Source organism: Paramisgurnus dabryanus, chromosome 15 (assembly GCF_030506205.2).
Source record: "Paramisgurnus dabryanus chromosome 15, PD_genome_1.1, whole genome shotgun sequence".
In the NCBI taxonomy this organism is placed as follows: domain Eukaryota; kingdom Metazoa; phylum Chordata; class Actinopteri; order Cypriniformes; family Cobitidae; genus Paramisgurnus; species Paramisgurnus dabryanus.
The window spans coordinates 30,723,930-30,750,835 of record NC_133351.1 but is presented as its reverse complement, the minus strand read 5'-3'; the positions used below and the strand labels follow the sequence as shown (position 1 = coordinate 30,750,835).

The window sequence follows — 26,906 nt, the reverse complement described above, 5'->3', positions numbered from 1 at the left end:
TAAAATTCTATTTGAAAATTAGTTATGGTTTTACTACAGTTATGGTTAGCCTCCCTACTGAAAAAAAAACAGCATCAAACCAGCATGGGAATTATGCTGGTCTATGCTGGTTTAGCTGGTGGTCACAGCATACCAGCACCAAAACACAACATATGCTGGTATGACCAGCATGGGATGCTGGTGCTAATGCTGGTTTAGCTGGTGCTAATGCTGGTTTGGTGCTGGTTTAGCTGGTGCTAATGCTGGTGCTGGTTTAGCTGGTGTTCACTAGCAAACCAGCATCAAAACACAACATATGCTGGTCTTGCTGGTATGCTGGTTTTTTCAGCAGGGCTACTGTACTAAAATCATGCAAAAAATCTTTGCTGTCTTATATTTTTTGTTAAATCAACTCAGACTTACAAGTCATGTCAACTTACTATTTATCTTGACAGTGTAGTTTTGCTAATGGTAATCAATAAAAAAACAAACAAAAAATACATGGTGACTACAAAAAAATGTAAACTTTTTTTTTTTAAATAGCCTATGCAGTAGATGGCTGAACTGTATGCCACACAATTCCAGTTAAGAGATCCTATCCATAGGTTATTAATGTTTTATCCACACAATAAACATAGGCCTATCATGAAAATGTAGGAAATTCTTAGAAAAGTCTTAATGCCTTCCGAAAAACTGCTGTATTGTGACTGGTTTATGTTTTAAACCGAGGGGAGGAGACAAACAGACTGGCAGTAGCACGAGCATCAGCATCTGAGAGGCAGCGTGCATCCCGTCTGAAAGCAGCGCGAGCGGGCATACAGGGTAAACAACACACCGCCACCATTTTACTACTGTTCCTATGATTTTCTTATTCAATGGACGGACTATTTCTCAATCCCCGAACGATGACGGACGTCAACGGCAACAGTAAGATGATGAACGCGGAGCTGGAGGTGAAAAAGCTTCAAGAGCTCGTCCGAAAATTGGAGAGACAAAACGAACAGCTGCGGACGAGAGCAAACGTGGCGAACAATTGCACCTCCAGCGCCCGACTGTCATCGTCACCGACACCGGCCTGTATCATCGGCCCAGACACCGCTCCGTATTACACGGGGAATTACGGCGTGTCACCTCCGTCCAGACTTTCCTGCTCGTATGGATTAGGCACATCAGAGGAACGCTATCCATATTTCCATCCGCAGTCAGTGAGTGATGCTGCTGTGGATGATGCTACTGTACTGGATGAGGTGGAAATTCTGGATATTGATGTTGTTCTTTCCTGCGATGGAGAATCTGATCATAACTGGTACTGTCTGATGCTGTTTGCATCCATATCATTTCCGTTTTGCATAGGCTATTAATAATAGATAACCATGTTATTGTTACTTTGGTAACACGTGCCTCCTCGCTCTTTTTCACAGACACATAAAAAAAACGGAATGTGAAGTTGACTTGATATATTTTTTGGGTTTATTGTTAGGTTAATGTGTGCATGAAAGACCAAAAAGGATGGAAGCTATTTTAGTAATAGGCTATAGTTGATCAGATTATGTTGCTATCTCTTGCATGGTGACGTAAAAATGTCCATATTTTCTTGACACAATTTGTACTTGTGTGTTTGTTGGGGCACTGTTAATATATGCAGTTATTTGTACCCCTGTTAAAAATCTATGTAGATTTGTGTTTTGATTTTGCCATAACAAAAGAAATGGTTTGGTGCACTACAGAGAAAAATAACAAATTTAGCTCATCATCTCTTTGTGATGGGACAATAGATACCTTGTATACACTTGAACACTCCATGATGGTTTTTTTTTTAACCCAGTGTTGTGTCAAAAAGGGCTGAACCCAATGCGTTGGGTTGTAATTTAACCAACAATATGCTGGGTTCTTTCAGTCTACAATGCTGGGTTGTTTATACCCATTGTTGGGTCAAATTGGGTAAAAATTTTCTGGATTATTTTACCCCGAAAAGCTGTATTGGTCCCTTTTTGACCCATCGCTCTGTTGAAAATAAACCAGCATCTTTTAGAGTATATATTTTACTACAGCATGTCTCAGGATATTAAAGGGTATATCTGTCTCTGGGACATTCAGAAAATAAAAAATATATAGTTTGTATATTCACATCTGCTTGCTTTGACCAAGTTTATGTTTTATGCAACCAGGTTATATGTGTCTCCAAAAGCCAAGCTGTTTTCTCATCTTCTCCTGAGCCCTCTTCAGTGGTGTAGACATGTACTGGACAACCCCAAACCGGAGGTGGAATTAGCCAAACGCTCATTGTGCTACAAACTGGACCAAGGTACCAAGCACTGTCCACTATGTATAGACCTATAGTAATTACAAACCTAAGGTATGTGTCAGCATTATCTTCCACCAATCTCATAAATATCATTTGTAATGTCTGACATTTCACTTTGTCAGCTCTTTTTTGGTGGCTGACCGATACGTTTCAATCTGCAATGTCAAACCTGCGATTTTAAATCTGGAATTGGATAGAAAGCAAAAGGCAAATTTACATTTGAGCACTCTGAGCAATATCATACAATGCATTCAACCTGTACATTTTACAAATATGTGCATTGAAATCAGACTAATGACCTTGCTAGTGCCATGCTCTTACCGGAAACCTGCAAACAAGATCATTGTAGCCTACTAAAAAGCTTGGAATAGGACTGATGAGAACGTCACCACACAAATTAAGATTGTGAGGAAAGTTAGCATACAGTAGCACTGTTATGTTAATTCAATTGCAAGAAGATAACCCCAGGATACAAATAGCATGAGATGTATTTTTGTTAATGTGATCCCTACAGATGTACTTCTGTGCATGTTCATTTGCTTGCGGACAGTATGGTAACCATAGAAACCATTTATATAGAAATCTATTTATACCAGGCATTCAAATAAATATATCGGTATTCACACAAACCACAATACTTTTTGGTCCATTCACATTTACAGGCGTCAGACACTTTTATCCAAAGCGACTTATAAACAGCAAAGCGATTCGTCTTAGGGAGGCGATCATATGAGGATAAACTGTGTGTACTTTGACAATTAGCCTTTCCAACAGGGCTAAAAACAAGCATTCATGATTGCCCGCAAAAACAAAGGTTTTCACAGGCCGCCTGAACAAAGCTGTATTCATGACCCATTAGCACACAGCCAGGCTTACTGAATCTGGCCTTTCAAAAGCTCAGTGCCTGCAAATTCACAACACATATCTCTGTATATGTCCCTCCTCATACATAATTTATATATGGACTAATCCAAAGGAATAATTCAATTCCCGATGTCCAGGACAGTTTTAAATACATTTGCATTTGTCAGGTGCTCTGTTTGAATACCAATAACTAAGATTCAACATTTCGTTTTTATTAATGAATTACAAAAATGCAGAAGCTGAAATATTTTTCTCCAGCCTTTTAAAGACGTGGCTACAAGACTGTTTTGGCCGTTAAAATAACAACTGGCAATAAACAATGTAACAACAATATCATGATGTTAACATTTTATTTTGGAGAATAGAATTTATAATAATTTAGTGGTTTTAAATTTGTAATTTAAGAGATTTTTTTATACATAAAGTGAGGAAAATAAGTATTTGAACACCCTGCTATTTTAGAAGTTCTCCCACTTAGAAATCATGGAGGGTTCTGAAATTGAAATAGGTGCATGTCCACTGTGAGAGACATGATCAAATCCAGAAATCACAATGTATGATTTTTTAACTATTTATTTGTATGATACAGCTGCAAATAATTATTTGAACACCTGTCTATCAGCTAACTTGTAAAATAGCAGGTGTAGGTGTTCAAATCCTCATTTTCATTATTTTACTGTTTAGTATATTAGGGGTTCAGATAGCCTAGAAATCTAGACGCACCCTAGCGGCCGCAAAATATATTTGCTGCCAGGGTTTAGTCTAGGCACTCACAATACACTTAACCGGTCCAAAAACCAAAATTTGGTCAGGCCAATCACATCGTGTGTAGCGTCTGTGGGGCGGGCTTAACATGATGACGACAGAGCTGCAACGGTTCCTACTTGAAAACAAAGAATGGCTGCTGCTGCTGGCGAACAGCTTTCTTTTGAAGCGGCTTTGGCCGCGACTCTGGAGGACTTAGACTTATGTTTTTCTTTGAGAGAAGAGCAAATAACCCTACTGAAGTCCTTTTTAAGCAAGAAAGATGTGTTTGGAGTTTTGCCGACTGGTTACGGTAACTACGTCACCTTCTTCGTTGCTCTGATTGGTCATATCGCTATCCTATTGCGTGCAGAGGCATTTTAAGGGACAACCTTATATCCCGCCCCTTGCATTGAGCCGTTTGTGTGAAGAGTTGCCAGACCTTACATCTTGATGTAGGTCTGGCTAACCAGGCTAGGGTTCAGACGCAAAACCCTTTAAATTGCGTCTGACATGTTTTCTTCGTTTTCTGTAATTTTGGCAATTAAAAGGTTATTAATCAGTAACTGAATGCATTATTTTAACAAATGTCATTTTTTTTGCATTAAACAAATTTGACTGGCTTTCTCTGCAAAATCATCTAAGTGCATGCAAAAACCTCCAATTCTAAAAAATCATTAATGACACAACATTGCAAATAGTTAAAGTCAGAATGTAAAAATGAAGAAATTGAAACAAAAACATAAGGGGGCGCTGTGATCCATGTGACTGCCACATTTGGGTTGTATTCAGGTCCAAGTACTCATAAGGGACAAGTTTAAATGTGATCTATGGTTATTGCACGCCATTGTTCATACACAAAAAAATCTATGTATAGCGGATTATGCCAACAAAGCAGTATTTCTGAATGGGATTAAGCGAATTTGAAGCGGAAGTATTTGATGAACATATCATTCATGCTGAGAGCATTGAATCAATATCATTATCTCATTTTTGACGAATATGGAGTTTAGTGTCTTTTCTATCTGAGCTCCTCATATATTGTATTTGTAACTTACCGGTGTGACAACCAGCCCCTGTCGTCCCTAAATACTAACTATACTTATATGTAATATTATTTATTTTTAATAATTACATTTCCCTATTCCCATTAGCCAAAAGATGGAGAGGGGTCCTCACGAACTGTGCTTCAAGCGCTCTTTACAGCCCTGTTGATGGACTCTCATCTGTAACCAGCTGTTCTAAACCCTTTACTAAACCTGCATTAACTGAACCAACAGGTAACACGGGTAACAGTTCTGCTATGCAATGTAACACAAGACTAATGATTGCTTTCTGATTAATATTCTTCTCCACCTCTAACTGTTAATAAATGCGGTGTATACTTTATACAGTACATGTTTTAGGTGTTTGATAAAAAAAACATATTTTCATGTTTTGTTAAATTCTGTCACGCCATATGTTCCATGAAAACATGCTTGTTAGACTAAATGTATGCATTAGGGCAACAGTGCTGTCATGAAGCTTCATTAGACATCATATAGTGATAGAATACAGTGCCAAAGATGTAGGCTACTAAAAACCATATAGTTGTATGGACGCATCTTTTGACATCAGAAACTATAGGTATGGAGAGTGTTATTTAGCCATTTGTTATTATGCACAATTTTTTTCCACCGATTCACAACAATTGCATTAAATGGTTCCTAATTTAAATTGATTCATTTTAGTTAAGATGCAGGGACATCCGGACATCAAATTAAAATGTGTTTTTACTCTGCATCTGCTTATTCTATAATGTCTTTTCTGATACAGATCCGTCTTCACTACATCACCAGCAGTCTGGCACAGCGAGGAACTGTTCAAGTCTAACCGAGAGATCTCCCACATTTCTCTACCACACGGCTTCACACAGTAAGCCTGACCATCTCCCATCATCCTCTATAAATCATGCACGTCTTTCCTTTGTCTGAAAACGTGTGTATTTAGAGAAAATAATTCGTACATTTTCGTATAGTCTGATGCACATTGTACATTGATTACAGTTTTTGTTTAAAGGTTAACAGGCTATTAAGACTTTCATTAAAAATCTTGCTGGATTTGACAGAACTTTTTCCATAACAGACATTAGTAAGAGATTTTAAAAAGAACCTCAAAGAAAGTCCTGACGTGTATTTGATAACAAAGTTTAAAGGAGCTGTATGGAACATTTGACTTCTAGTGGTTGAACTATGTACTGCAGTCTAAAAATATTAGAGACGTTTTTCCCCTATCCCCCTTTAGGGTTGCCAGACACATACAAGTAGTGCTACACGATTAATCACATGCTATTATTACGCGCATCTTGTCAGTAAAGCCGGTTCCTTGATAAGTAGTAAATCGCCATCACCTGCTTTTTCAGATGGAGCGGCATTTACTACACAGAGCCATAGTTCTAGTGCTGGGCGATAATTCGATAACTGATATGAATTTTTCAGATGAAACGATAATGATGTTTACGCACTGTGCGAAATGTTGTGCAAGCACTTCCGAAGGCATCACATGATCTTGGTTTACAATCACAGTGTCAGTTAGACTTAAAGGAGTGGAGTAAGATGAGGCAAGTTATTCATTTATTAGTTTATAAATGATTTTCGTGATGCGGATAACGCGGACGGAATCATGGAATCCAAATGCGCTGAAACATTTTCCTTTTGTGTAATATTGGATGCGCAAACACGGTTCGTCAAAGCCCGGAACACAGCAAACAAAATAGATACAGTATACTGTACTCTCTTTCAGCGTCCGCCTTGCACGCGCACACCTCCGCACAGCTTTAAAAGGAAAGCTTTACATGACATTCACAAATGTCACAAAAAAAAGAAAAACAGCCGATCCACCACCACAGTGAATATTAAGGGTGTCACGATTTCGATTTTAAATCGAAATCGATCGAAATTAAGTCACAGCTTCGAACTTCGAATTAAAAAATGGGATCGTCGATGCTGCCACGCCCCCATGTCACGTCCGGTGGGCTTGCCAAGAGAGGGAAAAAAACTCTCAGAGATGCCTTTAAAAACATCTCTCCAGCGGAACGTGATCATATTTTAAACACGAGGGATGCTACAACTCCTTGAAATGCATATCATAAACAGGATTACTACCTAGTGATCTGACTTTGGACAGAGCAGATGCAGCAGATTATATTTGAAACAAAAGGGATAGTTTGCCTCAGCTCGCATGAAACGCATGAAACTGAACAAATACATAAGGATTACTACTTTAGTTAATGTTTAGACTTTGGACAGATGCGAGAGCGCGTGCACGTGAGACAGAGAGAAGCGCAGCTGCGTATGATGCTGGATTTATTTCAGATGCTATGAGTCCAAGACACGCGCATTAAGTACATGTGCATTAAGTCCATGTGCGTGCAAGAAGGAATCCTCTCTACAAGCTCTCGCGTTAAGTGAAGCCCACAAACCCCCATGCGAGTTGTGCAATGTGCATGTTAATGTTAAAATATAATAATAATAATAAATAATGGCATATCATTTTTGTCTTTAAAAAAAATATATGTAAAAATCGAGAATCGGATCGAATCGTGACCTTGGAATCGAAAATGTAATCGAATTCGAGGATTTGGAGAATCGTGACACCCCTAGTGAATATACTGTATAAGTGTGCGCTCCCACAGCAATGTGACGCTCTTGAAAATCATACAGCGTGTATAGCTCGTATATGTATAACACATGTGTGATCACTGAACTATGTTTTCTTTCTTGTTTAAGTGAACATAAACAGCTGGATGTACCTCAGCATATTGAAACTTAAAGCAGTCTTGGGTCTTAAAATGACAGTGGACTGCTACTTTCTTAGACTTACTTACTTTTTTTTAGAAATGTGTTCAACAAATATATTTACATTTAATTCAGATGCCTGAACATTTAAACAAGATTTTAGTATTTGTATTTGTCATGTTCTGAATAAAATGTAGTTTAAAACCATTATTAACGGTCTAGGGTGCGTTTCCCAAACAACGACTTAACTAGTTGCTTAACGACCATAGTACGATGCATCGTTGGGGAAACGAACTACCTTGTCACGACTGTTTCCCGAAAGCATAGTAACTTTGTCGCACATTCGTCGTTTGAACAACACAGTTGATGATGTCAAGTGGGAGGTGAAGTACTAATTAATCTGTGCAAATTGATTTAATGTCAGCTTATTGCTGTAAATAACATATATTGCCTCGGAAGACTGATTTTGTTACCGTGATTTAGTTATCTATTGTTTATTTTCAAGATATTTCATTCACGCGCAATTTCCCTCTTACGTCACTCCTCCCAGGGATTCCCCAGGGTCTTAAAGCTCGTAGGGCTGCGCACATGCGCAGTTTTCAAATGCAGCGCTTTCATTCTGTTTACAAATTTAAAGACGTAAAATAAAATTGTAATATATTTAGAATGATGGATATAGACTGTATTACATGTTTTTTGCTTATTTTGTTCAAAATCATGATCATCGTAAGTCCACATTTGATAATAACAAGAAACGATGCTTCTAACAACAGGTCAAGAGCTGTGGTTCCAACGACACAAGTTAGCAATGCAGTTTGCGAATGTTTGTTTGAACGATGGTTTCGGGAAACACCAAATCGTTGAACGATGTTAGTAATGATGGAACTTACTTTGTTCGTTGGCTAACGATGCTTTTGGGAAACGCACCCCTGGTTTTTACAACTTTCATTCAGGAGCAAAAATCTGCCTTTAAATTATAAAGATTTATCACGATAATTATCGATATGGACTGATATGGAAAACATTTTCTTGATCATTTTTTTGGGAATATCGCCCAGCCCTACATAGTTAACTGACAAGATAGGCCATATTGCGTTCTTAATCGCGGACTAATTGCCGGCGATTATGAGTGCTATATGGCCTATCTTGTCAGTGAACTACAGCTCTGTGTAGTAAATGCGATTTACTACTGACCAAGGACTTAAGGGAGCGTGCACACCAAAGCTTTTAAATGTGGTTGAAAATGCCAGGCGGATACCAAATGGCAGCGTTTTTTCAGTGGATTTGGTTGCTGTGATTCTGTTTATCAATCGTTGTATGATGCGCCGATTGGTTGTTGTGATATTTGTCCCGCCCCTCCTCCACGGTGATTGGACAGCTGTGTGATAACTGACATTGACGAGCTGAGCTTTTCACCCAAAGTTAAATATTTTTCAACTCTCGGCACTCAGCACTGAGTGCGGAAAAACGCTAAGTGCTGGCTTTCAATGTCGTATAATACACAGCCATCTTTTAACAGTATACATACTGGGAACTATATTCTTAGAAGGTGAAGCACTGCTACTAGGGCGGATTGATTTGCTCGAATCACCAGAGAAGCCCCGTGGTGAGGAGCAAAAAGTACGCTCAGAGTTGCGCTCTGAATCACTCCGCCCATGTAGCAGTACTTCACCTTTTAAGAATATAGTTCCCAGCATATATACGGTTAAAAGATGGCTGTGTCTCATATGATCTTGTTATTTGTACACGCTGTGACTATACAAATCATAACACATAAATAGGAAAATGTTGGCATGATTTTGTCACTTATTGGGAGCAGTATGCTAGCTGGAGCCATTTACTTTAAGTCTATGTGCTAAGCTAGGCTAGCGGTGGGTGCATCAGACAGAGTTACAGGATGCACAAAGATATAAAAGGTATCTAACTCTGGGGGATATGGTGAATAAGCTAAAATTCCAAAAAGTCAGCATTCCTTTAAGGGTGACACAGTAGTGAGTAGCACTCACGGCCATACGGCAACAAGATCGCCAAATTAAATCTTGGCTGGGTAAGGAGGTTTGTTCGTTTGTAGTTTGCATGTTCTTTTAAGACATGAATTGGAGATGCCAAAGTGTCCTTCCCCAGCTTGTGCGTAGATCAACTTCTGTATAGATTAATTTATGTGCAATCAACCTGTTCTCGCCATTAATATAGCAATAGATGTTGGATTGGCATTACGAAAGAAACAAACAAACTATTTGCAATCTTGTGTATGTATACCTACTGTTTAAGTGTTTTTTTTCTGCAGATAATATTCATCAGCCACAGCCTCTCAGTCCTCAGTCTTCCATTGACAGTGAACTCAGTGTCTCTGAGCTGGAGGAGGACTCTATCTCTATGAGCTATAAGATTCAGGACATGACAGATGTGGAGGTCATGGCTCGACTGCAGGAGGAAAGTAAGTCCACTTAAATACAATTATAGAAAATCATGTGTTGAGGTAAATGTTGTGATGTTTAAGCGACCACAACTGCCAGCCGTGGTCCATACAGCCTGCGTACTGTATTCAAAGTCTTTTGAAACCATTCATTAGTGTTATTTTTTAGGGGAAAAAAAAACAAAGTTTCTGGATCACATTCACAATTCTGTGAATGGTCACTGTGTACTACTAAGTAAAAGGTTAAAGGGATAGTTCACCCCAAAATGAAAATCATCCCACTTTTACTCACCCTCAACCCATCCTAGGTGTATATGACTTTTCTTTATTCAGTCAAACACAATAAGAGTTATAATAAATAATATCCTTATTTTTTTAAAGGTGCAGTGTGTAAATTTTAGTGGCATCTAATGGTGAGGTTGCGAATTGTAACCAACGGCTCAGTCCTCGATTTTGAAACGCAAAGAGAAGCTACGGTAGCCGGCATTGGACAAACATGTAAAAAAAGTAAAAAAGTTTGTCTGTTAAGGGCTTCTGTAGAAACATGGCGGCACAAATGGCAACTTCCATGTATGGGGGCCCTCTGTGTATGTAGATAAAAACGTCTCATTCTTAGATAATTAACACATAACGGTTCATTATGAAAGGTCTTCATACACCCCTGATAATATAGTTTGTATATTATTTAGCATTTCTGTCAAGAGTTCCTTCGAAAAGTTACACACTGCACCTTTAAGCTCTATAATGGCAGTGGATAGTGCCCCATTTTTAAACCTCCAAAAAGTGCATGCACTCATCAAAAATGAATCCTATAGCTAATAGTCTGGCTTAGGGCTAAAACAGTATGTTGGTCGCAAGCTGCCTTATAAAAAAAAAAACATTGTCATGTACGTGTGCATTTAGGTCTACGACAGGAGTACGCGACCACCGCTGCCACATCCACACGCCGTAGCGCCAGTTTTTCGGTGCACGCGGGTGCTCGCAGGGGTATGAGAAGTGAGACTGACCTGGAGGAAGAAGAGGAATACGATCAGCTGTCGGTTCCTCAGCCGCGACTCTTTCGTACGGCTTCGATGCAGCGCAGCGCGTCTCATTCACACAGCCTCTTCAGCGCAAAAGACTGCAGGCGCAGCCCCTCCACACCTCAGCACCTCGACAGCCTGTCCCACCAGCAACTACACATATCCAGCACAGCAGAGCCACAGAGTTACAGAGCCACTACAGGTCAGATAACCCAAAGTGCATGGTTTTATTAAGCTCAAATTGGTACCAAATGTAAACATACCTGTACCTAAATGGTACATATCAGGACCTTTAAAAGTCCCAGTAACACCTGCTTTTGTACCATTTTTTTTTTTTATAAAAATATAAATGTAGTGGATACTTTTATTTTAAAGAAAAAAACATGTATGTTGTATGTTTCAACATGGACATTTTTCCTGTTTCAGACAAGTTACGGAGGAGTATGCCAAACCTACTTCGAGCTCCCAGCATTCCCAATGTACTTAGCGGGCCCAGTGTTTCTGCTCTGACTGGCCACAATGCCACATCGACCTCATCTTTGTCGTTACTCCGAAACAGTCAGAGTTTCGATTCTCACAGCGGTCTCGCTAAGATACAGTCTGCAAGTAAGGCAAATACAAGCAAAATATAAACGTGATGAAGTTATGGTTAGATTTGTCATATGCATTACCGTCTTTTCTCTTTCAGTTCCATCTCCCGGTCAGTTACAGCAGCGAGTTCAGAGCGTTGGCAACTTCGCAATGACAACACGTCCACCTCTGAAAGCCACAGCCTATGTTAGCCCAACAATACAGAGTCCCACCACAATGCCTTCCTCTGTTAGCCTCAACTGTATCCCCAGCAGTAGTATCCCTCTTCCCAGCAAACCCAGCACTCCTTCCACCACAAGTCGCAGTGCTCTACCTCGACCGGCCTCTTTTATCGGGACAAGTGGTGCTTCACGCAGTAAAATTGCTCAGCCTGTACGCAGGTAAGCATTCTCTCCTCTTCTCTTGTAAATTTATTACTCAACATTTCAAGTACTCAGCGTTTTATTTATGTATTCTTGTCTAAATTTATGACTATAATTTTTTGTTGAATGTTAACACGAAAAATAAAATTGCAGTTATTTTCAGAGTAATTTTCTGTACATGCATTGTGCTTCGCCTTGCTACTCGATGAATCTGATGTCTGTGAATGACTTTCATTGCAGTTTACTGACACCACCGAAGAGTGTAGCTGCATTGAGCACCCTGCGTGATGGGAGTTGGAGGGATGGCTGCTATTAAGATCTGCTGTGCACACTGTCCTAAATCGTTTCGGACCCAGCTGGCTGGGCACACCTTTTGCTTATAAACTTAGTGGAATTAATCAAATAATATGAACATAATGGCGATTCAAAGTGAAGTTGGAAAGTACTGTTAACAAATGCAATATTATTGGCTAAACACCAGAGCATCATGCATACAAATGTTTACATGCAAGTAATTTCCCAAATTGCAGCACAATTTTTAATCGCTTATACCAAGCATCAAATGATAAGATTAATAGACTGTGATAATATTCATTTTACGATTACAAAGATTTTTGGTTGATATTATGATTTAAATAAGGCGTATTTGCTGCTACCCAAATAGCACTTTTACTGTTTACTTGCATTGTTACGTTAGAAATCCTATAGTGCAAGAAACGGCTAAACGGCCAGCATTTCTGTAATGGCACACTTGCATTCCATTTTATAATGTTGGCAAATATTTTGCAACCAGAAAATAAAGTGATCATTTAAGAAATGTGGACTAATGCATTTGTTTAAACAATTTATGTTACATGAATGGCAAAACAGTGTTAAATGTACAAATGCAGCCTTTCTAGATTGTGTGTTTACATGATGCTTATTATGTAGAGGACTGTGGATGACATATTTGCACATCAGAAACAATTGTGTTTCACTTTTATAAAACAGGGGTTATGATGGAAGGGAAATTAAATGGGTTTTGAAGTGAATTATAACTTTGCCAGAATACGTTTCTTGCCTGAAACAGATGAAGTCAATAAAAGGGAACTATGGTACTATAGAGAGTTCATTTGACTGCTGTACAACTTAAGTACATTATTTATGTTTGTGCATAGCTTTGCACCTGCATATATGTGAAATATATGTGTAACACTGGTATCTGAATGCATTTAAGCACATTAAAATAACCAAGATTAGCTAAAAGTAAAGCAAACTGTATACATACAAAATGTCAATCTGGTGAAGAGTGGAAACCTTGTAATATGGTAAATAAGCAGTGTTTATAGTATAAGAGTAACTTTTTCCAAAGCAACTTACAGTAAATTACAGAAGTGTCCTAGGAAATATCTTACTTGTAGGGAGATATTAACTCATAACCTCCTGGTTTTTAGCAATGAGCTTTGACAACTGTTTGAGTAACGGTCTCCCTTTATTCTGTGCTTAAAGACCATGGGCTGCGTTCCCCGAAACCTTCTTAGCTCTACGTCGTTATTAAGTTGTACCTTAAGGTTTAACTTAAGAGTCTTCGTAGCGCGCTAAGAGACAACGTTATCGGGAAACGCAGCCCATAATGGTAACTGTTGCCCTTTCTTATCAGCCTTTGTCATCCGTGTATCATCAATTAAAATCCACCTGTTACCTTAGCTTTAAAAAAATACTTTCATGCATCCATTTCACCTTGGACCCAATGGGTGTCCATAACAGTTTGCTGTTTTTTACCTATAAAGATTTATTACAAAATAAATAAACTGTCTTCACACTTGAATCCTTACAGCAAATTTAATCACCAAGCTTTCGGTCAAAAGACCATCCTCAGGGCAATAAAGATTTATTTTTAAAGACCTATAAAGATTTATTACAAATGAAATGAGTTTATGATTTTTATTATTTATGATACTGGGGGTTAGTATTTATTTTTTGTTTTTAAGTTAAAACCACAGTTAAGGTAAAGTTTCTTATATTTTATAACATTATTCAGTCATATAATTATACTTTATTTTCTCCTGTAGATGGCAGCAAAACATCTGTTCAGTGTTAACCACACCTTCTGTGTGAGTCAAGAAAGCCTAGTCCAGTCAGTGGTTTTCAAACTTTTTCGGCATGTGGCCCCTTCGTGGCCCCCCAAAGAATATTTATGACATAAAACTTTCCATTCCAAAATTTAAAATTTGAATTAATTAAACAAACATATTAAATTATACAATGTTGTGCTGCTGATTATTTTTTGAGGTTCAATTACACATTATTTTAAAAAAGGCCATTAAACGGGGGGCCCCATGGCACCATCTCAATGGGTCATGGTTGACCCCCCAGTTTGAAAACCACTGGCCTAGACCAAAATGAATAGGGGCTTGTACCATGAAGCCTGTTTAGTTGGCTAGCCAGGTAAGCTTAGGATTAGTTTGTGCGAATCCTGTGATTTGGGTAGCCTACTAAGAAAGTAGGCAAGCTTTAAGGGGGTTTTGTCACTAGTTCCTCACGCTACATGGCTAACCTGCTCCGAGTGTCGTACCATAAAGCATGTTTAGATGGCTAGCCGGGTAAGTTTAGGGTTAGTTTGAGCCAAAAAGCTAAAGCCGAAAGTATACTAGGGACGTCCGCGTATGCGCGGACCGTCCGCGTGCAGCCCAAAATTTGAGACCGCGCGGACAGTCCGCGTACAGTCCGCGTACAACAGCGCATGCGCGTGAAAATATTTAGACAGTGCACTCCACTATAAACATTTATACAAAGGAAACAGACAGCATTTGCACACACACTATGGTTTTTCTTCTTTAACTTTTACTTCTTCCAAGAACAGAAAGCTCTGGAGCATGTTTGTTTGATTCCTGTTCTTTGTTGTCTTGTTGTTTGTTCTAAACTGTGTTTGCAATGGTGGATCAGTTACTTTTCTTCTCCTAACCAATGTTTTAATGTACTGTAAATGTCCCCAAATCAGTGCTGCCCTGACAGCCTGTTAGACTAATAATTTGAATTAGAAATCATTTGTATTGCGTATAGTGTCGAACGCGGCCATCCGCGTGTAGCCGCGGGAAGTATACTCGAAAAGCTACGCGGACGCGTGCGCGCGCGAGCCGGACGCGGACGCGGAAAAAAAGTATACCGCGGCCTTTAGGTTGCCCCGGTAGATTATGTTCTGGATTAGAGATTACACACAAAAAATCAGCTTTGAGCAGTGACACGTGAGTGATGTGACTACTTCACAGGTTGCCTTGCGATGATAATATTATTATAGTAAACGTGTAGTAAGCATGATTTTTAATGGATTGATTACCATTTGTGTTTCCATATGTTTACTGTAAAAAGGTTATTGTTAAATGGTACCATGGTAAATATGTGGTTATTACAAATATGCAAAACCAAAAACTGGTAACTGTATGATTAATTTTGATTAGGGATCAAAGCCTGAAAGCCTGATCTAATAGGTTTGGTTTTGTCAACTAATTCTGTAATCTTGAGTTTGTTTAACCATCTTCATGGTACAGGACCCAGGTTTGAATAAACATCATATAAACACTACTTAAAAAGACTAAAAGAAAAGATAGTGAGTCTCTAAAATTTTAATAAGGAAACTTTTTTAAACAGTGTGAATTTCTCTGTGCTGTTTGTCTAATTTTTCTCAGTTTTGGAAAACAGAAACACTAAAAATTATTCATTCAATATAAGAAATAACAATAAACAGTGTTGTTTATGTCTTTAATGCAACATAAACTTATTTTCATTTAAATGCACTTCACTTAAATAACTATTCTTATTGTAAAACCATGGGAGTCAACTATGTGTAAAGTTTTAATTTTTAACCAAGTAGATTTGTGTTGGACGGTCTCTATGACAACTATGGACCACTCCAATCATATTGACCCATATACACTACAACGCTGCACGAATTTGTAAGTGTTTAAGTATGTATAGTATGCTTTAATATATAAATATTGACTGTACACTTATGTTTTAATGGTGCTGTTTTGACTTCATAACATTGTATTGTAGCTCTTGTTTCTTGCTTACAGAACAAATCAACAAATTCTTCCTTCTAACAGTGGACAACATGCCAAACAAAGCACAAGAGGTTAGTTTATTCAAAATTATTCTCACATATTATCTAAAATGCCTAAAAGTAGCAATTGCTTTAACTAAATGTCTCCATGTCTCTTCTGTATTGTATGTCCATGCAAATTTCCCCCTCTAGGATGCTGTGATCAATATGAAATCGGTGCAGGAGATCGCTAAACAGTTAGGATTTGAATGGACTGTTCTGGCATATGAACTCGGTTTCACCAGAAATGAAGTCAGACAGTTTCATGCCACATCCAAAGATAAGAAAATTCAAGCCCAGAGGATGCTGGAATCATGGTATGTAAAATGAATCTAATACAGTGTTAAATATAACTTTTAATTTATTAATGTTATTAATTTGTTGGGTTAAACATTGTTGCCAATGTACCAGTAAATGCGTTAACAAAAAGTAATGTTCCATATACACCTTAAAATAATTGCAAACAGAAATTGTACATTATCCCTTGACAGGTCTCTTTCTAATTTTTGAACTGGAACACTTAGTGCCGCCTTATGGCAAAAACGTTAAAATTGGCCATGTCATCTGTCACTTTGGTAAATCTATGATACTAATTAAGACCTTTGAAAGGCAGTACTCCCAATTTATTTCATTTTTATCTTCATTTTTTAATTGATAGGTATGAGCGCTCCTGGGACAAACCGAACAAAACCAAGCTGTTGCAGGATGGTCTAGATCGAGCGGGTCGCCGTGACCTGGCTGAGAGGCTACGCTGTCTGCATTGGGGTCACCAGAAACTCAGCCGCAGAGTGGAACTGCCCTCTGCCTTTCCCTTCATTATTACTGTTCATAAAACCATTGACAATAAAGACGCCTTGAGCAGGATTAATGTGCTCAATCGTAGTTATAACTAAAACTATTTCACAAAGAAAATAATTCAATAATGTTGTTTCTTTTACTAAAAGTTTGAGGAAATTCATGATGACCAGGTCCCATTGGTCAGTATAATAAAATTTGCTTCACTTTTAATTGGGACTTATAAATGTTTTACTCCAGAATGTTACAAAAAATCAAAACTGTAAATCAGCTTATTTCCTTGTTTTAAAAATAAAACTAATGCAGTCTTTTGGACTCCACTCTGTAAAAATATTCACTATATATTTTTTGGACTTGAAATACACTACCTGTATAAGCCTACTGCATTCAAGAATTATTATTATTTTATATTTTAAATAAAAATCATATGTGTGTCATTCCCAGTCAGTGTAACAATAACTCAATGAATTCAAGCAAAAGAGAGTAGGTATCCACCGATATGGATTTTTCAGTGACAATGCCGATACCGATTTTTGTTTCATCAGCCTTAGCTGATGACAGATACATGCTGCCGATTTCCTTGAGCCGATATTTGGAACCGATAGTGCTTTTGCTCACTTAATTTACATCATAAAAATTATGAAAAAAAATGGCATGTTGTTAAAAAGAGATGTTATTAGTTTGGACAGTTCTTACATTTATTTTAGTCTAGGACTAGTCTAATCCCTCTCCGGGAAAACCGCCCCATAGAGATAAGAAAAGTACCCCGCTTTGTTCAGCTATGATAAGCTGTTAGGCCGAGCTTTTGATGTTGTCATGGAAAGGTTGGTTGTTTTTAGTAAATAACTCCGGAAAAAATCGGCGAACACGGCAGCCATGTATCGGCCAATGCCGATACACATAAAATATATCGGTCTATCACTAAAAGGGAGTACAGCTTTATTGACCCTTATCCCCTTTAAATCTCTTTGAATGTCAAATCAGTGGTCACCAACATGGTGCCCGCGTGCACTAGGTTGCCCGGACAGGGTCTGTGTGAGTTATCAGACAAAAGCACATTCTATTAACAGACTCAATTTAAATAATTATTTTATTAGATATTTGTATTAGATATTAGCTTGGCTTTTTATGTATGTTAACATTTTAAGCAATGATAAAACATATAAACAAATAAAATAAAATAAAAAAATCAAGTGAAACAAATTTTTTTAAATTAGACTATAAAATAAGTAGCCCCCCAGATTGTTCTTGCTCACAAAATGTTGGAGACCACTGGTCTAAGTATACATATCCCAACATTTTAAAAAAACCTGAGCATAGGAAACAACAAGGGATCTTAAAATGTAATATTGCCACGGCATCTATGTTTTCAATAAATCTATATATTAGTAAATATAGACCAATTTAGAGTAGACGTCACAGTTACGTCACTGCAAGCTGCGCGCGCAATGCGGTTGCAGAAAAACAGTGGAAATGAATTAGACACGAGTGAAAAGAGCAAGATAACTCACTGGAAAATGTCCGGTTGTGCTGTTAAGTGTCAGAATAAGAATGCCAAAAAGATGGCTTTCATTTTTATAGAATACCATCGTCAAATACATCATTTGAAGATAAACGTAGGTGTTTATGATTACAATAAGCCCTTAAACGGACAGAATGGAGCGAGGAAATCATCTGGAAATCTTTTAATAATTAGAATAGAAAATAAGTAGAGAAGATGTCCGGTGTTCTGTCGAAGTCTGTTCCCTCCATGTGTTTCTTATAGCGTTTTTATCATGTTACAATTATAATTTATTAAGGAAGAAATAATAAAAACTGTAAAATATGAAATATTTAATAAACGCTATTATATATAATACATGATAGTATTGCTTTTACATGTACTTTAGCGATTCAGACTGTAAAAATATTTGATTTAGCAAAAAAGAACAATACATATACATTACATACATGCATATCAGTAGCCAAGCCATTTAAACTTTTTATCTATCTAAAAAAATAAACGTAATGTGATTAAAACGCTATAAGAAACATTGCACTAAAGGGAAACATAAAGGAATCAGACTTCGACAGAACACCGGATCCATAAAAATCACGGTTTAATGCTAAAACCCTTCACAACCCTACTGCGGAGCAGTCACTTTCTGCAACCAGTTTGGCTCCGCCCACAAAAAACGTCATCTCTGTTTGCAAACACGAAATTGGTCTATACGCCGCGATGTTGTTATTTGGGTCAACCAACCTTAAAACAGACCGCTGGTTGTGTCACATTGCGAGCCGCCTACACAGTAAAAGGAGGCACTACTGTTACTCACGTGCAGCGTTTCCGGGTTGTCTGCGGAAAAGGGATGCCTAAATATCTTGCACGTACTGTATCTGTGCCTTAATAGGTCTTGTTTTTATCCAACAGTTGACTTCACAGGTTCGATTTAGTGCTGACTAGGTAGGCAGCTCAAGAGGATTTAGGACGCAACGCTGTGACCAATCAGCGCCGTGTATTTCATACAGCGGCAGCACGTTTGAGTGAAACACTTCAGAGACGTCGATCGATGTCATTCACAGAAGGATTAAACGTTGAACTTAATCACAAATCAAACGTGACGGACATCACAGCAGCCGAACGATTTCCCGGTTGTTCCCGGAATATTTAATACGTTCAAACGGACCTAATTTCATTGATGAAACATGACAGCCCTCTCAAGCAACAACAACAACAACAAAGCGGTGTTTAAAAGCTTACGGATACGGAACAGAGTTTGAGCAATCGCGGCAGGCAGAGCTGAGGAGATTGTATGCCGGCTGCTGCACCGAACTAACGGGTTTGTTTACGGAGAAATCGTTGTTATTTGCATAAATATGGCTGCAGTAAATAGTTTTGTGGGTCCAGAGGAGCTCGAGGACACGAATCACGCTGTAAGCTTAATGAAAGAGCTGAAATTATTCTACGAATCGCAGTTATTAGTCGACGTAAGTATCGAAGTAGAACCGAACCTCGAGTCAGAGGACCAAAGCTGTTCTCCTGTTACAGCTGTGAAACTTTTCCAGTGCAACCGCAATGTACTTGCTGCAGCGAGTCCTTATTTTAAGAGCATGTTCACAGGAGGGTTGTATGAGAGCACACAGAAGAAGATAACCATTCATGATGTTGACGCCGATTCAATGGCTGTCATCATCGATTACTGCTACACCGGCAAAGTGACAATCACAGAAAGAAATGTACAAAGGCTCTATGCTGCTGCCAACATGCTGCAGCTGGAATATATACGGCAAGCTTGTGCTAATTTCATGACAAGAAGGATGGACCTTTCTAACTGTGCGGGGATATTGAAGTTTGCTGACACCTTTGACAATCTGGAACTGAAGAGCAAGGCTCAAGCATTCATCGCAAAGAACTTCATCCAGCTCAGTGCCAATGTGAGGGATCTTTGTGAGCTTGACGTGAAGCAGATGAAAGAGATCCTCGGTCTGGATTCTCTTGATGTGGACTGTGAACGGAAAGTGTGTTCGTTCGCAATACAGTGGATTAAAAACAATCGGCATGCTGATGCAGAAGATGCATTGCAGGTTCTTCGATGCGTTCGCTGGTCTTTGTTTACCGAGAAGGACGGCGTCTATCTTGACAGCCTTAAATCAAAGCCTTTTATTAAGAAATATCTTTCGAAAGTCTTGGAAGAGGTTGTTTGTGAGCAGAGCAGTGCAATTTCAAAGGGTGTAAATGTGACCAAACAAAGAGTCGGCAGGAGCGCAAAAGAAATGGTTTTATTTTTCGGAAGGCCGAATGAGCCGTTCATGTGCTATAACCCATACACGGAGGAGATTCTTTCTATGGCATCCCCGATCCTTAATCTCATCAATCAGAACTTCAAACGCTCCCCTATGGAGACATTTTTGGCCTGCGCCACACCAGAAAACAATCTGTATCTTGCCTCACACTTGTCGAAGCAATTTTGGGTGTACAATCCCTTGTCGAATTGTTGGCAGGAGCTGGCTGAAAGACTGTTGAGTAGAACGCACTCGTACATGGGCTACCTAAATGGGCACTTGTATGTTATGGGTGGCCGAGATGCTGTGTCGGATGCCAGGCTCAAGGAAGTAGAATGCTATAGCATTCAGAGGAACCAGTGGATTTTTGTGGCTCCGTTGCCCCATTCTTTGGGAAAGATGCAGGTTGTGACCGTAAATGAGCGACTTTATGTTGTGAATAAAAGACGGATGCTCTGCTATGAGCCTAAGAAGAATCACTGGCTCCAGAGGGCCTCTCTGAAGCGCAACAAACTCCATAAAGCATGCGTTTTTCAGGAGCAGATTGTCTGTTTGTGCGACGTCCCTGTTGTGAAAGCGTACAATCCGGCTCATGGAGAATGGAGGCGGATTGGAGACATTCCAATCGATAGCAGTGCCCTCAGCTATCAAGTTGTGCAACATGACGACAATCTGCTTCTTTTAACTATTGCAATAGTTAATCACAGCAAAAATAGACTTGTTGTACATGAATACGACCCTACTCGGGACACTTGGAAAAGTGTGGCCACCATGACTGGATCTGCCTTTGGATCGGCAAGCCTCTCCACCCGGGTCTATATGGCATGTTTGGGTTCTGGTCAGAACTTCATCTCAGAGGAGGAGGATGACAGCGGTTCTAGTGCCGACTGGGACTTTGATGGATTGACTGATGCGGATTCTGACTCTGGCAGTTCAAGTTCCTTTTCGGATGAAAACTGGTAGCCAGAGCAGTTCTCGATAAGTGTCACATGTGGAACTGTGTGTGCAATACAGCCAAATTTCAAAAATGGTGCAAATTATATTGAAATAGGTGTTTTTTTATTGTTAGCCTGGCTACGACCAGGTCAAACTATACTTGAAAACTAGTATTATTAAACACAGGTTTATGTTTGATCAGGAAGTAATAACTTTGTACGAAGAATTGTTAACATTTTGAATTCAAAGAAATAAATAATTAAATGTGGCAAAAAGGGTAAAACACAACATGTGAAATAAAATTGTGAGCGAGCTTATTCTGTTCCAATGTGTGTGACATTTTAAAAAAAGCTATATTTTTATAATGAATGTAGATAGAGAAACAATTGTGTGACAAGAAATTTAAAATGATGATACAATAACAAAAGGTTGGTTAAAATGAAAAAGGTATGGGGACACCAGGGATATCTGCTTACCCTCTTTTAACACGCATAGAAAAATATTTAAAAGTTGCATTTGTATGCATATAAAACAGTAATTTACAAGACTTTGAATCATATTAAAGTGTAAATGAAGAGAGATCGGTACATGGTCAGCACATATAGCGTTTCGATTAACATTTATGCATTATCCAAAGCAACTTAAAGTGCATTCAAACTAACATTTTACCCGTGTTATATTTAACTTTGGTAATATTAAGTAATATTCATTATAGACACTTCTCTAGGTTGACCGATATGAGTGTTTATGGCTGATCCCAATAACATTAAGAAAGCTGTATGGGCGATACGATACGAGGCCGATGTAACACAAATGTTATCACAGTAAATAAGAGACAAACAGACAATTGGTCAAACTAAATGTTATACATAACATTTATAAATCTACCCTTTTACTTAAAACATATTTACAAGACATAATTAATGTGGATCTGACATCTCACGGTGCTGTTGAATAAGTGTGTAGAACTAGTGTGGTGTTGTGTGTGACATATGATTGGCTGTCTGTCAGACTTTGGCTTTACAATGAGTGACTCTGAGTGTCTTTTTTATTACAAACATCAAATTTAAGTAATAGAGAAATTTACTGACCGATTGAAAAGATTTATCGGCCGATACCAATTATAAAAAAGCCAATATATTAGCCTCTACAATATATTGTCCTATCACACTTCTCACATGTGTCTGTAAAATGAGAAAGTGTCTGATTCAGTGCTGGTGCTTTGGTCACCCACATTCTTTTGACTGACAGATGAAAAACTTAGTGCTGGAGCCCTGTTGGATTTTGGGGTTTGTAGGTTTTTATTAGGAGTAAATACAGAATGAAGTTTGCTATATTTCAGATAGACTCTAAATAATATGGGTGAATCACACAAAACTAGTCACCAATATGTTTAGATTATATAAAATGGCATTTTAATTAATACATTTCTGTAGTGTTTGGTGTAAAACTTTAATTTACTGGTTTTGTTAATATAGATGTATGCATATATTATGTTAGATAGTATAGTTTAATTCAGATTTATATGGCGCTTTTTACAAAGTTGCAGTGTTAAAATATAGAATACAATATTTTCTAATAAAAACTTTACATGAAAATCATTATTACATGGGAGAATATTGAAAAGATAACTAAAATACTTTGTTTTTATAACTTCTCACCCTATACTGTAGGTATAGATATAGGGCCTATACTATAGGCTATACCTGAGATGTAATGTATGTGTCATATTTATGTTAGGACTTATTTTTAATATGCACTGCACTTTTGCAGAAAGCTGTTTCGAACGTTAAAAACTTTAACCATTTGCTGGTGAATTTTCTTCAAAAAAATTTATTTGTATCATCTCAAGTATTTTATAATAACACCTCTATGCTATTAGAAAATTAATGGTGTATACATTTTGCGGTTACTCAATATGTTTATCCTTGTTTGTTCCATATAGCATTTGTATATGTCGAATTATTGAATTATAGCCTATCTTTTTATTTATAGCTCCTGGTCAATTAAAGTCTGTTTTTGCGTCATGAAATGTAATAATATGTATTTTATATATTTATATTTAATAAAAACAATGCTTAAAATGTGTTTACTCGGCTTTTAAGTGTTCACCTTAAGATCGCGTTCTTATCCTCTCGCGAGATTTACTATTAGCAGCACTACAATGGCAATAGTAAACACAAAGTGCAATGATGATTTCGCGACGATTTACACACGAGACAGTCTCGCAATCGATTCTGGTCAAGAATATGACAGTGCTCAGGCAAGGGTGTTTAAAATAATCGTCATTGGGGATTCAAATGTTGGAAAGACGTGCTTAACTTACAGGTTCTGTGGTGGCAAATTTCTCAAAAACCCAGAGGCAACAGTCGGTGTGGATTTTAGAGAGAGGACCCTTCAGCTTAATGGAGAAAACATAAAGGTGAGGAACACTCGTGCAGCACATAAATTACTAAATACTTACACGGTTTTTTACAATGTGTCTGAGTGGACAGTTGTCAGGTTGTTTTTACTGTAATAATGTGTAAGCATCTTTAACAATTGTTTAAAAAACGGCCCCACGTCCCTCATGTAACGTGACCAGCCCTTGACAAATATATGACAAAAAATAACTGGGGCTAGTTGTCACATATTTCTCTATAGGCACAAATAATAAAAGTGCTGGCTACAATAAAATCTATTGAACATTGTTACTCTTATTGCAAGAAACCTGTATACTGTATATTCTATAATTTCACCTTATGACAGCTCTTCTCTACCCAGCCGGCATTTCAACATTGATTCACCTTTGAATCAATGTCAAGGACAAGGTTGAATCACCTTTTGATTTAGCAAAATGAATCATCAATTGATTATTAAGCAATTTTATTGACCTTTTACAACCGTTCGTTTAGCATGAACTGTTATATCACACTGTTTCAACGTTAAAACAAGAACTGACATAATTTCAACCATATTTCAACGTTGAAGGTCAGTCATATGCTTGCTGGGTATGTTATTTTAAAACTCTGCAGTGATTCAAATCTCATTCTCAGTTGCAGATTTGGGACACAGCCGGGCAGGAACGCTTCAGGACGAGTATGGTGGATCATTACTACCGCAATGTCCATGCCATCATCTTTGTTTTTGATGTGACCAGCCTGGCTTCTTTTGAAAGCCTGCCAGAGTGGATTGAGGAGTGTGGCCGTCACTCGGTCCCTCCCATGGTGCCCCGAATCCTAGTGGGAAACAAATGTGACTTGAGGGAAAGAAGAGTGGTATCCACTTTCTCAGCACAGCGACTCGCTGATAGCTACAATTTTCCTCTTTTTGAGACGTCTGCAAAGGACCCCGCAGAAAAAGAGCATGTAGATGCCATCTTCCTCACATTGGCCTACAAGCTGAAGAATCATAAGCCACTGAGGCTGAAACAGCTTAGTGAAACCAGCTTCACACTGCTAACTGGTGAACAGAAGAAAACCTCCTGTTTATGCTAAGACACTTAAGCACATCCATTTTGTGGACAAGAGAATAAATGTGAGACAAAGTTGAGTTTACTGTATGAAGTCAGAGCTTTCGTGTGTCATTCAGTTTAGTGTACTCAGTTCTTGACTATAGGGTGTCCATTTGGTATTTACATACAGTCTGGTGTCTTTGGATACGTGAGCTATATAGATCAAGTGAATGTTTTTTTTATTATTATTATAAATAAGCAAGTGTTAATTGTTGTGTCAGATAAGCCCTCCTATATCATGTAATTGCTGCATGTTATATTTTGGGACATTATTAACTTTGTCCAGAAACACACAATTTTTAGTCATTATTAACTTTGCATGTTGTTTCAAGGTTATCTACTTCAACAATTCTCAGTATAGTATTTTGATACGATGAAATTTCTGAAAGCAGTCTGTTGGATTGTTCAGAAGTTACGCTAAGGACATTGTTGTGCACCTTGAATACTCTGCTATGGTTAAATAGTTTCTGACATGGATCATTTGCCATCACATATTTGAATCTCTACTCAGTCACTAATTTAAAAACAGCACTTCTTCCACTCTTTAAAAAAATCAACATTTACAGTGAGTTGCATAATGCAACTATAAAACAACTTTAGCCGTAATGATGGCTATGAAACACTAGATGTCACTACCTCACATAGGTTTCCAAGGTGGTGTTTGAATATTTATATTATTAAAAAACGAATTGAGTTCAATTAAGGGAAAATACGTGAATACACTTCTATCTAATCAAGCAGCTGATTCTATGCCAGTTGGTTAATGAAACATTTACATTTATAAATTTAGCAGAATTTTTATCCAAAGCACATTCAATCTACACGTTTCTTTTATCAGTATTTGTGTCCTTGGTATCTTTGCGTTGTAAGCACAATGCCTCACCAGTTGGGCTGCAGAAACAACTATACAAAAACGTAAACAAAACATGAAGACACTATTAGAAAACCACTGTTATATTGTTTTTAATGGTATTTAAAAGGCTGTGATGTCTCGAAATCTTCTTTTGATAGGATTATTGTAATCGTTTTGTTTGTGTGTGAAGCTTTTCTAAGCAATAACATTTTGAAAATGCATTGCACTTTAAATTGAAAATAGTATGTCTAAAAACGTTTCAATGATTTGGCATCAAATATGTTGTTTGTTTGATGTTTCACAACATTGTGTTTAAGAGAAAAGTTGGCTTTTATTTATATATGTTTGGAAATTTATTTGTTTACATTTTTACTTTGTTAAAATCATGAAAAAATGCAATTGCAATAAATTATTTTGAAATGACTTCACAGTTGTAATCAGTCACAACAAAAATTATTTTTAGCCAAAAGTTTTTTTGTTAAATATAGTGCTTAAACATTGTTTGGTTAAAAAACTCTCACAGTCACATATTTATTTTAAGTTGTGAACAAACCAGATCTCAGTCTCTCAGACAAAAAGTGTCGTATTTAACACCTTGCGTGTGCACTAAATCCCTAAAGTCAGCAGGCAAGTGCAGCTGCAAACACATGCATTGTTTAACCATGTGTCTACCTGTTAACCACAACACCAAAGGTGTAAAGAATACTTTTTAGAGTGATCAATTCAACACCCCCACTAAAAATAACCACCAGCAGGATTCTGGATCAGTCCTTTAATCATTTAAAAGTGTTAAAGTCTGTCATTATTTTGTTTTATTAAACATGATACCGGTGCATAATCTATCAGTGTAAAAACGAATCTAATATACATAATTTAATGTCAAAGATTTGCCTGATTATTTATTTAAAACGAAGTGTAATTACACTCATT

General features: G+C 37.8%; 4 protein-coding genes across 8 annotated transcripts; all 4 read left to right on the top strand.

The window, feature by feature from the left end:
* The first annotated feature begins 685 nt into the window (after nucleotides 1-685).
* slain1a (SLAIN motif family, member 1a) lies at nucleotides 686-14,465 on the top strand. 2 transcript variants are annotated; one of them, XM_065293043.2, is made up of 9 exons: nucleotides 843-1,285; nucleotides 2,148-2,284; nucleotides 5,047-5,172; nucleotides 5,708-5,806; nucleotides 9,956-10,105; nucleotides 10,988-11,308; nucleotides 11,533-11,712; nucleotides 11,795-12,077; nucleotides 12,300-14,465. In XM_065293043.2, exons 1-9 carry the CDS (start codon nucleotides 855-857, stop codon nucleotides 12,373-12,375), a joined length of 1,803 nt encoding a protein of 600 aa, XP_065149115.1. In that variant the 5' UTR covers nucleotides 843-854; the 3' UTR covers nucleotides 12,376-14,465. The 2 variants fall into 2 exon arrangements, with proteins under 2 accessions (XP_065149116.1, XP_065149115.1); XM_065293044.2 differs by lacking the exon at nucleotides 5,047-5,172 and having other exon boundaries at nucleotides 686-1,285.
* Nucleotides 14,466-14,728: 263 nt separating this feature from the next.
* On the top strand, nucleotides 14,729-17,239 carry LOC135782853 (uncharacterized). 3 transcript variants are annotated; one of them, XM_065293347.2, is made up of 5 exons: nucleotides 14,729-15,283; nucleotides 15,910-15,991; nucleotides 16,112-16,170; nucleotides 16,291-16,454; nucleotides 16,796-17,239. In XM_065293347.2, the coding sequence occupies exons 3-5, from the start codon at nucleotides 16,150-16,152 to the stop codon at nucleotides 17,028-17,030; spliced, it is 420 nt and encodes a 139-aa protein (XP_065149419.1). In that variant the 5' UTR covers nucleotides 14,729-15,283; nucleotides 15,910-15,991; nucleotides 16,112-16,149; the 3' UTR covers nucleotides 17,031-17,239. The 3 variants fall into 3 exon arrangements, with proteins under 3 accessions (XP_065149419.1, XP_065149418.1, XP_065149417.1); XM_065293346.2 differs by having other exon boundaries at nucleotides 16,092-16,170; XM_065293345.2 differs by having other exon boundaries at nucleotides 14,729-15,991; nucleotides 16,092-16,170.
* Nucleotides 17,240-19,283: 2,044 nt separating this feature from the next.
* kbtbd7 (kelch repeat and BTB (POZ) domain containing 7) lies at nucleotides 19,284-23,639 on the top strand. Its single transcript, XM_065293042.2, has one exon. The coding sequence runs from the start codon at nucleotides 19,789-19,791 to the stop codon at nucleotides 21,655-21,657; it is 1,869 nt and encodes a 622-aa protein (XP_065149114.1). The 5' UTR covers nucleotides 19,284-19,788; the 3' UTR covers nucleotides 21,658-23,639.
* A 144-nt stretch (nucleotides 23,640-23,783) lies between these two features.
* Nucleotides 23,784-26,399, top strand: LOC135782634 (ras-related protein Rab-33B). 2 transcript variants are annotated; one of them, XM_065293041.1, is made up of 2 exons: nucleotides 23,784-24,052; nucleotides 24,672-26,399. In XM_065293041.1, the coding sequence occupies exons 1-2, from the start codon at nucleotides 23,795-23,797 to the stop codon at nucleotides 25,104-25,106; spliced, it is 693 nt and encodes a 230-aa protein (XP_065149113.1). In that variant the 5' UTR covers nucleotides 23,784-23,794; the 3' UTR covers nucleotides 25,107-26,399. The 2 variants fall into 2 exon arrangements, with proteins under 2 accessions (XP_065149113.1, XP_065149112.1); XM_065293040.1 differs by having other exon boundaries at nucleotides 24,666-26,399.
* The last annotated feature ends 507 nt before the right edge of the window (nucleotides 26,400-26,906 follow it).

Bases quoted from the DNA above. Each gene is read 5' to 3' on its own strand.
- slain1a (XM_065293043.2), top strand. From the start codon at position 855: ATGGACGGACTATTTCTCAATCCCCGAACGATGACGGACGTCAACGGC. The intron at 5,807-9,955 runs GTAAGCCTGACC...TTTTTTCTGCAG, and splicing joins CTACCACACGGCTTCACACA to ATAATATTCATCAGCCACAG. The intron at 12,078-12,299 runs GTAAGCATTCTC...CTTTCATTGCAG, and splicing joins ATTGCTCAGCCTGTACGCAG to TTTACTGACACCACCGAAGA.
- kbtbd7 (XM_065293042.2), top strand. From the start codon at position 19,789: ATGGCTGCAGTAAATAGTTTTGTGGGTCCAGAGGAGCTCGAGGACACG.
- LOC135782634 (XM_065293040.1), top strand. From the start codon at position 23,795: ATGGCAATAGTAAACACAAAGTGCAATGATGATTTCGCGACGATTTAC. The intron at 24,053-24,665 runs GTGAGGAACACT...TCTCATTCTCAG, and splicing joins TTAATGGAGAAAACATAAAG to TTGCAGATTTGGGACACAGC.
- LOC135782853 (XM_065293345.2), top strand. From the start codon at position 15,879: ATGTGTAAAGTTTTAATTTTTAACCAAGTAGATTTGTGTTGGACGGTC. The intron at 15,992-16,091 runs GTAAGTGTTTAA...ATTGTATTGTAG, and splicing joins CTACAACGCTGCACGAATTT to CTCTTGTTTCTTGCTTACAG. The intron at 16,171-16,290 runs GTTAGTTTATTC...TTCCCCCTCTAG, and splicing joins TGCCAAACAAAGCACAAGAG to GATGCTGTGATCAATATGAA.